This window comes from Argopecten irradians, unplaced genomic scaffold (assembly GCF_041381155.1).
Source record: "Argopecten irradians isolate NY unplaced genomic scaffold, Ai_NY scaffold_0088, whole genome shotgun sequence".
Classification (NCBI taxonomy): domain Eukaryota; kingdom Metazoa; phylum Mollusca; class Bivalvia; order Pectinida; family Pectinidae; genus Argopecten; species Argopecten irradians.
The window spans coordinates 46,320-60,028 of NW_027187555.1; the positions used below are offsets into that span (position 1 = coordinate 46,320).

Genomic DNA, 13,709 nt, shown 5'->3' on the forward strand with positions numbered 1-13,709 from the left:
ATGGAGTATACAGTTCTACTGAAGTATTGTGTTTTAATTTTGGAAAGAAGAACCAGTTTGATAAGTATGGACATTGTAAAACATAGAATACATCTAAACATGTTCTAAATTTCCCCGTGGTGTTGCTGGGATTTACCAAGGACATTTCTTTTTTAAATCCTTGCATTTACTTAGTGATCATCCGGGTACGTACATGTACATGCACATAAGCTATTTTCAGACATACACATTTACGTGTTCAATTTTTATATATTTTTAATAAAAGAAAACAAACACAATGCGGTTTTAATATGTTATTTCTTCTAAATTCAACACTTCTTTGTGCAAGTTGTCAAGCATTTATGGGGAACATACATCGATTTTGGGACTCTCTGGACATAGTTTTTTTCCGAATTTTTTGATGTGCAAAATATACTGGCTGGCGACATATTATCGTGAAAAAAATAGATGAACTTCAGTCTTATTGGGATTAAAAGATGCAAGCGATGCTTTTGCCCACCTGTTTATCTTATCTAAATCGCTATTAAGTACGTTAGTTCTGCTGTATATTCCAATTAAACCTTGTAACATAGTTATGCATTTATCTATGTAATACAACTTGAGGAACAACATAACAGAATAAATATACACACAACATGTACCATTACAGCTTTCAGTGTACTTTTTCAAGAATAATTAGTAAAATAAATGAAACGTATTCTTTAGTTGCTTGTGTATTATCCATCAATTAAATAAATTCATGCCATCTATCCAATCTGCTGAGAAAGGCAGAGTAATAATATTTCTTTCTTAAAGACACAACATTATCTTAATTTGTGAATGGAAGATTTATAAGCAGAAGCATATATCAAATATTTATAGTTTATGTTTTAAGATGTTGAATAATATAGGAGTACGTGTCATCATACACTCTTCATTCAACAGCAAATATAAACATTATAATATACATGTATTCATGTAAAGTTACACTGATGAAAACACTTCCAAATATACAGCTTCAACTCCATGTATTGTCATTTTTCTTTTATTGTACTATATATAGGGAACCATGAAGGACCATATACCTGAAACACATTTTTATGGTAATCAAAATCAATGTATACTTTTGTGCACACAAAAAAGATGTTCAGATGATGTAATTCATTACATATACATGTACAGCATGCAGTGTTTGAAGGATTCTACAGTCAGACCAAAACACTGATTCTAAATTTAAAATACCTGTATTATTGGGATTTGTTGTAATGAATGTCCAACAGGAAAAACACAAGATACTTAACTTAGTATAGTATTTAATCTGTAATATCATATTTAAGCTGATACACCATGTATGTCTTCTAAATACTACTAATGTATTCAAAGATTCTTTTCACAATCCAGTTTTATGAAGAAAATATCCATGTACCAGTCTACATTTGTAGAGAATAATGGAAATGATAATTCTACAGTTTTTCTTTAGTGAACATTGAAATAAACCTGTACAAAAAAGGATATTCTTATATCCACACACACCTGAAAATGTGTCTCCTTTGTTATGATTTAACAAGATTATACAATAGTTGAAACATATGTTTCTGAAAGAATTTCAAAATATGTTTAAAAAATACCAATAATTTCTTAACATTCCTTGGATTGTCTGACATACATTGCACTTCATGGTCCTAGCAAACATTTTAAATACATGGCTAAACAGTTGATTTTTGTTAAAAAAAAAAAAAAAAGACGAAGAAAAAAGTTATACTGCGGTTATATCTATTGTCTGTGAATTTTCTTTATTTCTCAGGAAATCTTGTTTTCAGACTCACTCTCAGCTGTCAAGAAACTGACATGAAGACACAGTTGTTTGTTACATTTTGTTAACATTATTTGAAGCACCTGATCACTACAAGATATGCATGCAATCAAGGATCTTTGCAATTTTCCCAATCATAGGGACCATTTTCAGAATTAAGCGGCCAATGGTAAAGGGGCCCATCCATAATTATCCCCACATGTCTACATATAAGGCCAAAAATATGTCTGTTTAGTATTTAGGGTTACATTGGCAAAAACATAGGGTCGGTAGGTTGGGAGGATTTTTTTAGTGTCTTTCACTCTGAAATAATGGCCAGAACTGGAGTTTGAGATCGAAATCCTGACTTTTAATTTTTTTTCGTAGAAAAGTGGTAAAAAATAGGGTCGAGGGTAAAAAATTAAGGTCGGTCGGGTAACCCAAAACAGAAATATTATTGTTTTTGGCCTAATATATATATATATACAGATGTATCCATGCAATCTCCCAGACTCCCACATATAAAACAATCTGTTATTCAAAATAAGGACAAAGACTGATTTAATTATGATTTATTGATTTCTGGTGGATGACTGCTGATGCAAGTGCATATTTTCTCTCCTAACATGCATATGCATACACCTAAAGTTGTTTGCGACATGTACATGTGATGTACCGTGTTTCGTATTTGTCTATCATTATAATCAGAGATTTAAATAGTATTGGGATAAGTAACTAGGGCTGTTCTCGCGATATCACGTACACACCTATTGTTATCGTAAACGGATGAACGGTTACCGCGAGACCAAGCCGTGCGTCTGCGCACTAATAGCTGGAGGCGAGTTATCCAACGCATGCTCCATATTAAATAGTCAACTATTAACTGTTGACATGGTCCTCTTAAAGCCGCATTATCCGTATCTTTCGGGGTCCGTAAAAAAACCGGCAAAAAATACTGCATAAAAGCTTCAAAAAGTTACGAACTTTCCCCAAATTACAAGTCTATAAAGTTCCGAGATCCAAAGATATAAATGTTTAAAAGTTTGATTATTTTGCTGTTTAATATGCATGTCGCGCCCATTTTGATAGATTGACAATATCCGAATATCACGTGACCGAAAACCTAAACAAAATGGCGTCTTCAGACGTGAGTATTTATGGCTATCACTCATACCGTAACACTTTATTTTATCCGTAACATGGAAATTTTGTGTTGAGAAATGAAGTCTGGGTGACTTTATGTTCCTTCTGTTATTCACGACAGTATATATTTTGAATGATATTGCTGTAATCAACACAACTAGAGAAGCCAAATTATGAGGGGCCATTGAAGGGTAATCTTCATGATACACTGTAGTTGATAGTATCGCGATTTCAAAATTCGTATGGGCGTATATTTAGTAATGTTAATCGTAAGTTGTGTTCATCGATGGCACATGAAACAGTTATTATGTGAAATGCTGAGTTAACAAGAGTCATGTTTGTACTTAAGACAAAGACCTGTACAAGCTTCGGCTATATATATAACATCTAACCACAGTAGCTTGACGTTCTGCCAATAATGCATAGGCCTAGCATAAATATGAAAAATGACATGTATATACTATATAAAAACGTGGGCTATTTTTTATAGTATATAGGTTATTTTAGCTATTATATAGGGCTATTTTAACTAGTATACATTGTACATGGTGTCAATACTATAGTTTATGCTATATATTATTAACAGAACGTCGAGCTCCTTTGATGTAAAAGGAGGATCCAGCAGCGAATCGAATAAACTTGTGTAAAAGAAGCAGATCGGTGTGATTTGTACAGTGTTACATGTAAATACGGTCTATATCACTCAGCTGACGGAGCATGTTTCTTTGGCTCAGACAGTAGGCCTAGTTTTTCACACCAGAGTTCGATATTGCATAGTCTAGAACATTATGCACCCGCATCAATATATGTATATTATAATTATGACAAGGATTTATATTTGAGACATGCATTTACATAAACACGCTCATGGTTACGGTCAATAATTTGGATAATGAAATAGTTTCAAACGCACAATGTCATGATGGCATCCATTCTGTCAAGATATTGCGGTATAAATCTTAGTAACTTTGGAAGTTAGAATGACAGTATGATTAAAAAATGATTCAACAATGGTATAGTTTCATTAATTGTATGTTTATTTAATATTTTTACATGTTAATCAGAAATTTGTACAACCACATTCACACCACCTACTCTAATTACACCTAAAACCACCACATACAAATTTTAACAAATCACTTTTGATAACATCATTCTATTATTTGCTGAAATTCTTTTTTTTAACATGTTGAAATCTAAACATGTATGTTCTAAAATTCAATGGCAAAGCACATATTAAATAGCATAAAATGGCATTCAATTACCCATGATGGTCAACTCATTCGAACATTTGAATTGTTATACATGTACATCTTAACATGTACTTTCTTACAAAGGGAACGTATTTTCTTCAGTCTTCACAGATTATTTCAGAACATGATTTTGAAAGTGACCATGATTCTTCACCAGAGAGGCCTCCCATAATTGTAAGAGGCAGAGGACAGAAAAGAGGGGGCAGGGGACAAAATAGGGGTAGACGGCAAAGGGGAAAGGGGACTAGAAGGGGAAGGGGAGGAGGTAGAGGACATGGTAGAAGGCCGAACCAGGGAAATGAGGCAGTCTCCTCTCTTGAGCAGAGTCGACAAACTATGGAGGTATATGGAGAGTATAATTATAACAATTGACTTGCAAATATTATTATTGAAATAATTCTAAATATTAAACTCTGCATGCTTCTAAAAGAGTAGAAAACAATGGGTCACAGATACTGTAGTTTTGTTGGTACATAATGTCAAAATGTATAACATGCATGTCAAGCATACAATTACAGGAGGGTAACTCAATCCTGACAAGATAATAATGTGAAGACCTAAACATTGAAGTCATTATGCAGATTTTGATTATCAATCATTTCCAGAATCTTAATAAGCATATATAGTCTGCATCAATAAATATGTTCTTTTATAAATGTGTTATCTAAGCATACACTGATAGATGCAAAATATTGGTGTAAATAATTCTTTAGTCGGTTATAATCAGACTAACAATTATATATAATACCACAGGCCAAGGTAGATTCCCTTGATGAGACCCAAATGAGAGGTCTTCTGAAGAAATTGGTGAACAAATGCCCTAGCTTGGCCTTTGATCTTTTTTGAAGATAAGGATGGAGGTGATGGTGGGGGATACCATCCGGAAGGAGGGACCTCCCCTGACTGGTGCAGTTGTGGAAACTGCAGGCAAATGCCCACCCTAGTTGAGAGGGTTTGTTGCAACCACCAGCCCCAAAACTGCATTACCATACTGCCCGTAAATATCATAGAAGCATTTTCATTGAAATGAGTGTCAATGATACAAATTTAAATATATATCCTACTTTTTTTATCTAATTTATCCAAAGAGGAAATAACAGTAATTGTTTGAAATAATTTGGTTAGTAAAATTTTCCAAATAATTCAGCTAGTAAATGGACTATTTCCATTCAAAAAGTATGCTTATAACTTCACATTGTATAACTATGAAAAACGATTGCTGTATAAGTATTTAAAAAATCCAAAACAAAACTACATCTTTCATTTTATAGTACTTTGATGTCCTGGTAATGGATGATGCTGTACTGGCCCTGGCAAGGCTGTATCGGGAAGATGTGTTTGCCCTACCTGGTGATGTTGATTTAAACAGGGCAAACAGACACACAGCTTATCGTCAGTATGTGCTATGGCAGTTTGGGCGTTTGGGGGCAGGGATCAGAAAAGTTGTCCCAAGCTGTGCAGTATGGAAAATAAGGGATAAATTTCCAAACGCATTTGGCCAGTATACTGGCTTCAAGCCCTCAAGACTTGCATGAAGCAATTTATTCCTTGTAATGATCACTCTCTCGCCAAAATAACATTAAAGTGATTTTGTGTCTATTGAAGCCAATTTATTTGTTTTCTCCATCTTGCATCTGAATTTATAAATACAAATTAAAAATTTCAACCAACTGCAAGCTTCATACACTATATGTCACAACAAACAATTACCAGTGAAAAGGCTTATCTGATCTTTTATCTTGCAATATTTGATATTTCTGACTTACTTTCACTATTGGTAAACAGAACAACAAGAAACTAACAAATTTAAACCACCACACTCATGATTTGGAATGTTATGGACAGAGAGAAGTGCTCAAAAATAGGTACAAAGATAGCTTATGTACATGGCTAATGTGAATAAAAATCCAAGGAGCTAAAATGTCTTTCATTTTATGACATTGGAGATAGACTGTGACTTTTTACCCTGTCTGTCAACATCTTACTGTCACCATAGAGACTGATACAATATCTTTTTAACTTTATAATAATTACATATAAACCAAATTATTTTAACAAGCTAAGGTCATTTAAGTATGTGTCTTGTATTGAAGATGGAAGAAAGCTGGAGTACTCAGAATAAAGAACAAGGGCCCAATGGGCCTGAATCGCTCACCTGCAATCTGGTAATCATACATGGTTCATACTTAACAAATAGAGTAAATAAGAATTTATATCATCCCTAAGCACATTAGAGGCCTCTTTGCCTCTTGGTTATTAAAAAGAAGTCGTTTAAAGATTTTAGCCTATTTGACCCCTGTGACCTTGAATGAAAGTCAAGGTCATTCATTTGAACAAGCTTGGTAGTCCTTCATCCCAGCATGTTACATGCCAAATATCGGGTCTCTAGGCCTCTTGGTTATGAAGCAGAAGTCTTAACAAGATATTTCAGCCTATTTGACCCCTGTGACCTTGAATGAAGGTCAAGGTCATTCATTTGAACAAACTTGGTAGCCCTTCATCCCAGCATGTCACAGGCCCAATTTCAGGTCTCTAGGCCTCTTGGTTATTTAGAAGAAGTCTGTTAAAGATTTTCACCTATTTGACCCCTGTGACCTTGAATGAAGGTCAAGGTCATTCATTTGAACAAACTTTCGGGCAGGTGAGCTAATAAAAACCACTAACTATGGCCAGTACCTGGCAATTGCCTAATGTGGGATTCAAGATTCTAACTCAAAACTCGGAGGTAGAGAGATAGTGGTGATGAGTCGGAATACATAACCACATCTGTTAGCTCTTTGTGTTAAGGTTATTGATGAGATGTAAATATGCAAAAAAATGTTGAGTTATCTAGAAAACAGACATCTGTCATAAATGTACAACTTTCATACAAGCACACATATATCCTCCCAACAACAACCTTTACCCTTAATAGCTGCTTCTTGATTTTATTGTACCAATTAAAAACCTGCTTCGTCATACTAGTTATACAACAATTTAATAAAAGATAAGTTGGAGGAGTGCTGAAGGCTTTCATGGATTTCCAGACATCTACAAAAAAACTATGACCATTTTACCAGTGCCTCCCTTATTGAACATCTAAATGAAAAATACTATAAGTATCAGCTATTACTAAATGGAATTTCAACATAATGTGTAAAGATAGCTTTGACCAAAAAGAAATAATAATCATATGTTTTAAAATATTAAATACAAAATGACATGGTTTTACACATACTACTTAACAATATCAATCTTAATTGAAACATGTATGGAGATGGTAATTTAATTTTCTCTCATACTTCACAGGGATATCCCATGGTTGCTAGGGAAAAGATAACTCTATCTTACACAAGGTGTTTATGTGATGTCATCAATACATGACCAGCCACAATCTTTCAATTGGGTTGAGATATCCCTGTCTACTTGACAGACCCATGTAAGATTCCATTTGTTAAAATATCAAACTGTATTGCACACAGGAAACATTTATGGTTCTGTTATATCTACTGAAAAAAATACAAGGCAGTAAATTGGTCAGTATAACACTGTGGAACCCTATTCTGTTTGCACACACAGATGAAAAGTATCCAAGAAAAATATCAATAAATTGATTTTAGCATTGTGTATTTTCAAATTTGAATGTTTATTTCCTAAACAGAGCTTTAGTCATCTTTCTTCTCTACTCTTGATTTTTTTTCTTTCTCCAATTGTTCAGTTGGTGGGGGTGAAATAGGTGCAATCGTTTTAGAAAGCCGTCGAGGATCTAAGGCTGGTAGTTCCACTTCCCTATGCATTCCGAGACGGTCTTCAAGCCTGTTTCGCACGATCTGCTCAAGAATAACATCTATATGTTTATATGTCTTGGCCACCTTCTCGGGATACACCGTCCACCGTTTACTTTTTTTGTTGAACGTCCTATGCATTCTAAATGTAAAATATAACGCATGATAAGTTAACTGGTAACAGAGCACAAATAGGGAGAGGCAAGACCTATATGATATTAATGTTTTATTAAAGAAATCATGATTTTAAGCAAAGATGTAGACTATGTATAAAAGTCTTTTTGCCGAGGTGACTAATGGAATATTTTTTATCTTTAAATTATGTGTTGTCTAACTTGTCTTGGTACAACGTATTACCATATCATTAATATCCATTATCTATGTTCTTCATTATAATCATATAGTATGAAACTTACCTGACTGTACCATCCGGCCTTTTCTTCACATCTCTGTTTAGATTACTGTTGTAATCTAGGGCTGCCAGGATGTTCCTTGCCCTGTACACAGGTGGGCTGTATGCAAAGCGTTTGGAGGCATACATCAATATAAGCTGATGAAAGTTCTCCAGTTCTGCTGTTGTTCTGTAATTTAAAAAGAGAGTAACAAATATATATTGCCGGTGTAACGTTGAAAATGGACCTCCGTTGAAAATTGACCTCGGGTCAGTTTTCAACGTTGAAAACAGGCCCCGAATGCCGTTGAAAATTGAACAAGCCGTTGAAAACTGACAGTGTCTAGGGTCAATTCTCAACGGCAGGTCTGTTGAAAAATGACCGTTGAAAAATGACCTTGGCAAACTATCAACGGATGGTCTTTTGAAAAGAAAAGTATCAGTTATGTTGTGTTCTGCGTATGGTTGTGTGTTGTGTTTTGTTTTGTGGTTGTGCGTTTGTGTGTTGTTGTTGTTGTGTGATGTTGTGTTGTTATGTTGTGTGTTGTTGTGTGTTGTGTTGTGATGTGTGGTTGTGTAATGCTATTGTGTTGTGTGTTATTGGTGTGTTGTTGTGTTATGTGTTGTTGTGTGATGTTTTGTTGTTATGTTGTGTTGTGTTGTCAGGCGTGTTATGTTGTTGTGGTGTTGTGTGTTGTTGTTAGGTGGTATTGTGTTGTTGCGTGTTTGTGTGATGTGTTCTTTTGTTATGTTGTGTGATGTGCTGTTGTGTGATGTTGTGTTGTGTTATGTTGTGTTGTGTGATGTTGTTGTATTGTGGTTGTGTTGTGTGTTGTTGTGTGGTTGTGTTGTGTGTTGTTGTGTTGTCTTGTGTTGTGTGTTGTTTGATGTTGTGTTTAGTGTGAAGCGTTGTTGTGTTGTGTGATGTTGTGTTATTTTGATGTGTTTTGTTGTGTTGTGTGATGTGTGGTGTTGGTGTGTGGTGTTGTGTTGTTGTGTAAAAACGAGTTCTTATGGGGTCACTTTTCAACGGGGTCTATTTTCAACGGGTCGGTGTAAAAAGTGCGCTTAAAGTTCAGTTTTCAACGGTTTTCGGGGTCATTTTTCAACGTTGAAAAATGACCCGAGGTCAGTTTTCAACGGGGGTCCATTCTCAACGTTACACCGGCCATTATGCGAAATTGTCAATATCATAACTTTGGACTTTTGTTTGCTGCAGTCTAATTTAGTTATTTTTGTTTTTAATAACCAACCTACATTGTACAGTTTGTACACAGGCTTTTGATTATATAAACTACATAACGACTGTTTAACTATAGAATCAGAAGCCTGTAGTCTGTACCTAGCAACTCCCCCATATGGGACTCAAATATATAACCACTCAGCCATTACAGCTCCTTTCAAAAGTCTAATGTAATGACCAAGGTATACATGTAATTCATTTGAATTTTGAACAAAAGGAAAGATCATTTATGCATGTCTATAATTTGTAGCTATAGCTTAACAATTTCATAATTGTAAATAAATAAAGATTGGTACAGCACACTGACCTTGCATTTAGTAAGTAAGGCACTTTATTCAGGAACCGTTTGTCCAGAACAATTTTCCGTAAGACATGGTGTGCCTTGCTGCCTTTTTCGAGCCATTTCTCATCGGTAGCCTCTGTTGTCAGAGGCCCATGGGAACATTCAGCAGGACAGTTGTCCGAATACTGCATGAGCCACGAATGTTCATCCACAACATGGTGAAGAACACCTGACCATAATCCCTAAAAAAACATACAATTATCGATACATTACTATCTAATGCAAACTGTATGATATATAAATAAGGCTCAACCAACAAGATACGGTACTTACTATATAGTAATGTAAAATATAAAAAATGTCCTGTTTACAGCATTTATTAGTATCATGCATTTGTATTATGATAATGGCGTATCACTATAATCGAGCACTAAATTAAAGGGACATTAAAATGAGGCTAATTCTGTTACATAATCACGAGGCCAAATATGACACAATTAAATTATTGTTCTACATTCCTTATGAAAGATATAACTAGAAATATTGACAAAGTCCACGACATTGATAAGTATTTTGATTGATACTGTTGAAATTCCGAATCGTTGATAAATACGATAAAGCAGGTATAACATGTACATAATTATGTATGCTGTACCCCTACCTGAGCCAAAGTCACGTACGTAAACAAATGCAATACATAACCACTGAGGAGTTGGTGAAATTATGTTTAGACAAGCACATTCACCTAATAACGTAAACACACTACTGTAAGAGCGATTTGAGTAATTTTAGACTAAAAATTCTTAACTACACTGGCAAGGACCAGGGTTCGGCATACAAGACGTCCGACCACATTGTGTAATGGCGGACAGCAAGGGAGTTTGAACATTCCACATACATTTCACTAGTGGGCTTATAACAGTAAAACAAACTATTAAATTTAAAGTCCATTAGAACTGGTTTGTTTCCTATACTGAATTGTCCCTTTAATCAAGTGTTGATTTTGTATAAATTTGTGATTTTCAAGTACAGTTTATACATGTAGTTTGATTTGTATACATACAATGAAATCTTCATAAGTATTTGCTGTTTGAGCAACATGCCAGAAATGGTTGGAAATGTCCTGACTCCACTTTTGCAGCAACTGACATTCCTTATCCTGACCAGCCTATAAACAAATGATGGCATCAACTTCATTCATTCAAGTTCATATCTCTAGAAATGTTACAGGAAATGTTTGTGAATATTAATTACAGGTCTTTTCCAACACTTTTTAGTCCCGTAAAAATGTTCAGAAGGAAATTAAATTACATTATCTTATTTCATTTTCATAGTGTTTTAATGCCAAGGAAATATTTGAATTTGAGAAACAATTAATTGACATTAAACATGAAAATTGAATGAAAAATACTCACAGTAATGATTTTCTTTCCAAGGTTCTTGGCTGTGTGCCATATGTCATGGGAGTGCTTTATCTCTGGATAATCCTTCTCTGAATTTTAATTAGATATTTGAATACAGATCAATATGAAATGTTACATGATAGAAATGCAAAGATATCAAGTAAAAGTACAAAACAGCTAGTTCTACAATGGACCAATTTACCAAGTGACAAGTCACAAGTTCCAGTTTTAGAGCCCATATAAGCTTTAATTGTTTTATTACCATTAATTGATGTCATATGTAACAAGAGATCCCAGAGGGATCTTGGCGCCCACCAAAGAATGATCTATGTCTGACAATGGAAAGAGGGATCTTTTCCCTGCTTTTCAAACTTTTTCAAACACACTATATATAAAATTTGAGACAGATCGCTATAGTACTTTCTAAGAAATAGCGATAACAAACTTTAAGTATCAAAATCCAAGATGGCCGCCTGTCGGCCATCTTGTTGACCGATCGGTCCCAAAATGCAATATGCACAACTAGGGTCCTAGGGGAACCTGTATATGAAATTTGAGAAAGATCCCTTCTGCACTTTTTGAGAAATAGCGGTAACAAACTTCAACTATCAAAATCCAAGATGGCCGCCTGTCGGCCATCTTGTTGACCGATCGGTCCCAAAATGCAATATGCACAACTAGGGTCCTAGGGGAACCTACATATGAAATTTGAGAAAGATCCCTTCAGTACTTTCTGAGAAATAGCGGTAACAAGAATTGTTAACGGACGGACGGACGGACGGACGGACGGACGGACCACGGACGAAAGGCGATTTGAATAGCCCACCATCTGATGATGGTGGGCTGAAAATATACTATGAAAAATAAGAGTAATGGTGTTGAAAAAAATAAGAGATATTTAGTTTATATTACTTACTCATAAATGCACCGATCTGGGAATGGGCATCAGTGACAACCTCCTTCACACTCATTCCGTCTCTGCTCAGTTCTCTCATCACTTTTTGGAATCCAGCTTTTTCCATCAAGCAGCTTTTCTTTTCGGTTTCCCTCATATCAACAGTAACTAAGCTAAGAATTTTCTTCGAATCATTCTCCATAACAGTATATGAACAGAATTTTGCATTATATCCAGGACTGTCCATTCTTCCATCACCTGTAGAACAAACATCATATTCTGACTTAGGCGCGAGATATGTAACATTTTGATAAATTTGAGTTATGTAAATTTTAGAGTGATACACATGGGAACTTGAATTTAGATAAAACTACAAGGAGGCCTGTACAATAAATCCCTTTCCAAATGTACACAATGTACATGTATGTTATTTTCACAGTTCAGAATAATTAACATATTACCAAGAATGACAAGATCCTTCCCTCTAAACTCTTCAAAAACAGAAGATGATCTGTCCAAGCCTGGTCAATAGGAATCCCAGTTAAAACGGCCCCACTGTTAAAACGGCCCCAGTCAGAACGGCCCCACTGCAATAACGGCCCCAGTCAGAACGGCCCCGTTACAAAAAATGTTTAAAAAAGGAACACATGTTTATTTCAGCTTATATTCAGCGTTGATTTTGTTTATTTTATTTATAAGAATTTATATATTGTCTTGTACATTATAATGATAGAAAAATACGAAACACGGCACCAAGGACGTATATGAGACATATAAATCCTTGACGGCACTAATTTGTAACTAATCATTTCATTATACATGTAGAATTTATGCCTAGATGTTCTACAATGCTTGTTACAGTGAAATTGTTTAATATCTTCGAAAGCTTTAATTTTATTTTTCCATAGCCTCGGTAAAAAAACAAAAACATTAATACAGATGGCTTTTGCTGGAAATACTTTCGAATTAACTTCATACAAACATCTTATTATTGCATACATCTCGGTTATCTGCATAAGGTGTAAATATAAATAGAAAGGAGAAGAGAAAGGAGAATATTGCATTTTACAATAACGATAGTGAGGGTGAATTTTATTTCCTTAAAAGTGCAAAGTGTATGAAGATTTCATATTAGAAAACCATTTTTTTTGTCCGATATTCCAACATGTTTAAGTTGGTTCAATTACTTAATGCTCAATTACTTAATGCACAAAATATAAAAGAATAAAATAAATCTTTGTAACTATATTTCATTAGCCCTAGAAAAGAACATTACTGTAATTAAGATTAAGACCAAGTTTTGTGCTCTCTTTCTCTACTACAATACATTTCAATTTTATCAAGAATGTATGTTTTTATCAAAGTTGTGTGAGTGTGGCGTATATCGTCACTGTAAACCCAAAGCAAATAGAGAATCTGAACCCATAACAAGTTATGATTGACAGTTGTCACCACAAGATGAATTAGCCGTGGTCAGTGTATACCTAATTATATGGTAATTATATAGTGTATACGGTGTAATTGTAAAGGCGCTGATATCCCACAAAATTACGGTAAACTGTA

General features: G+C 34.7%; 1 protein-coding gene across 1 annotated transcript; it reads right to left on the reverse strand.

The window, feature by feature from the left end:
- Positions 1–5,200: 5,200 nt before the first annotated feature.
- On the reverse strand, positions 5,201–12,658 carry LOC138311696 (uncharacterized). Its single transcript, XM_069252943.1, has 6 exons — positions 12,168–12,658; positions 11,264–11,340; positions 10,912–11,016; positions 9,873–10,090; positions 8,348–8,512; positions 5,201–8,073 (listed from the first exon to the last, which is right to left on the reverse strand). The coding sequence occupies exons 1-6, from the start codon at positions 12,391–12,393 to the stop codon at positions 7,812–7,814; spliced, it is 1,053 nt and encodes a 350-aa protein (XP_069109044.1). The 5' UTR covers positions 12,394–12,658; the 3' UTR covers positions 5,201–7,811.
- Positions 12,659–13,709: the final 1,051 nt, after the last annotated feature.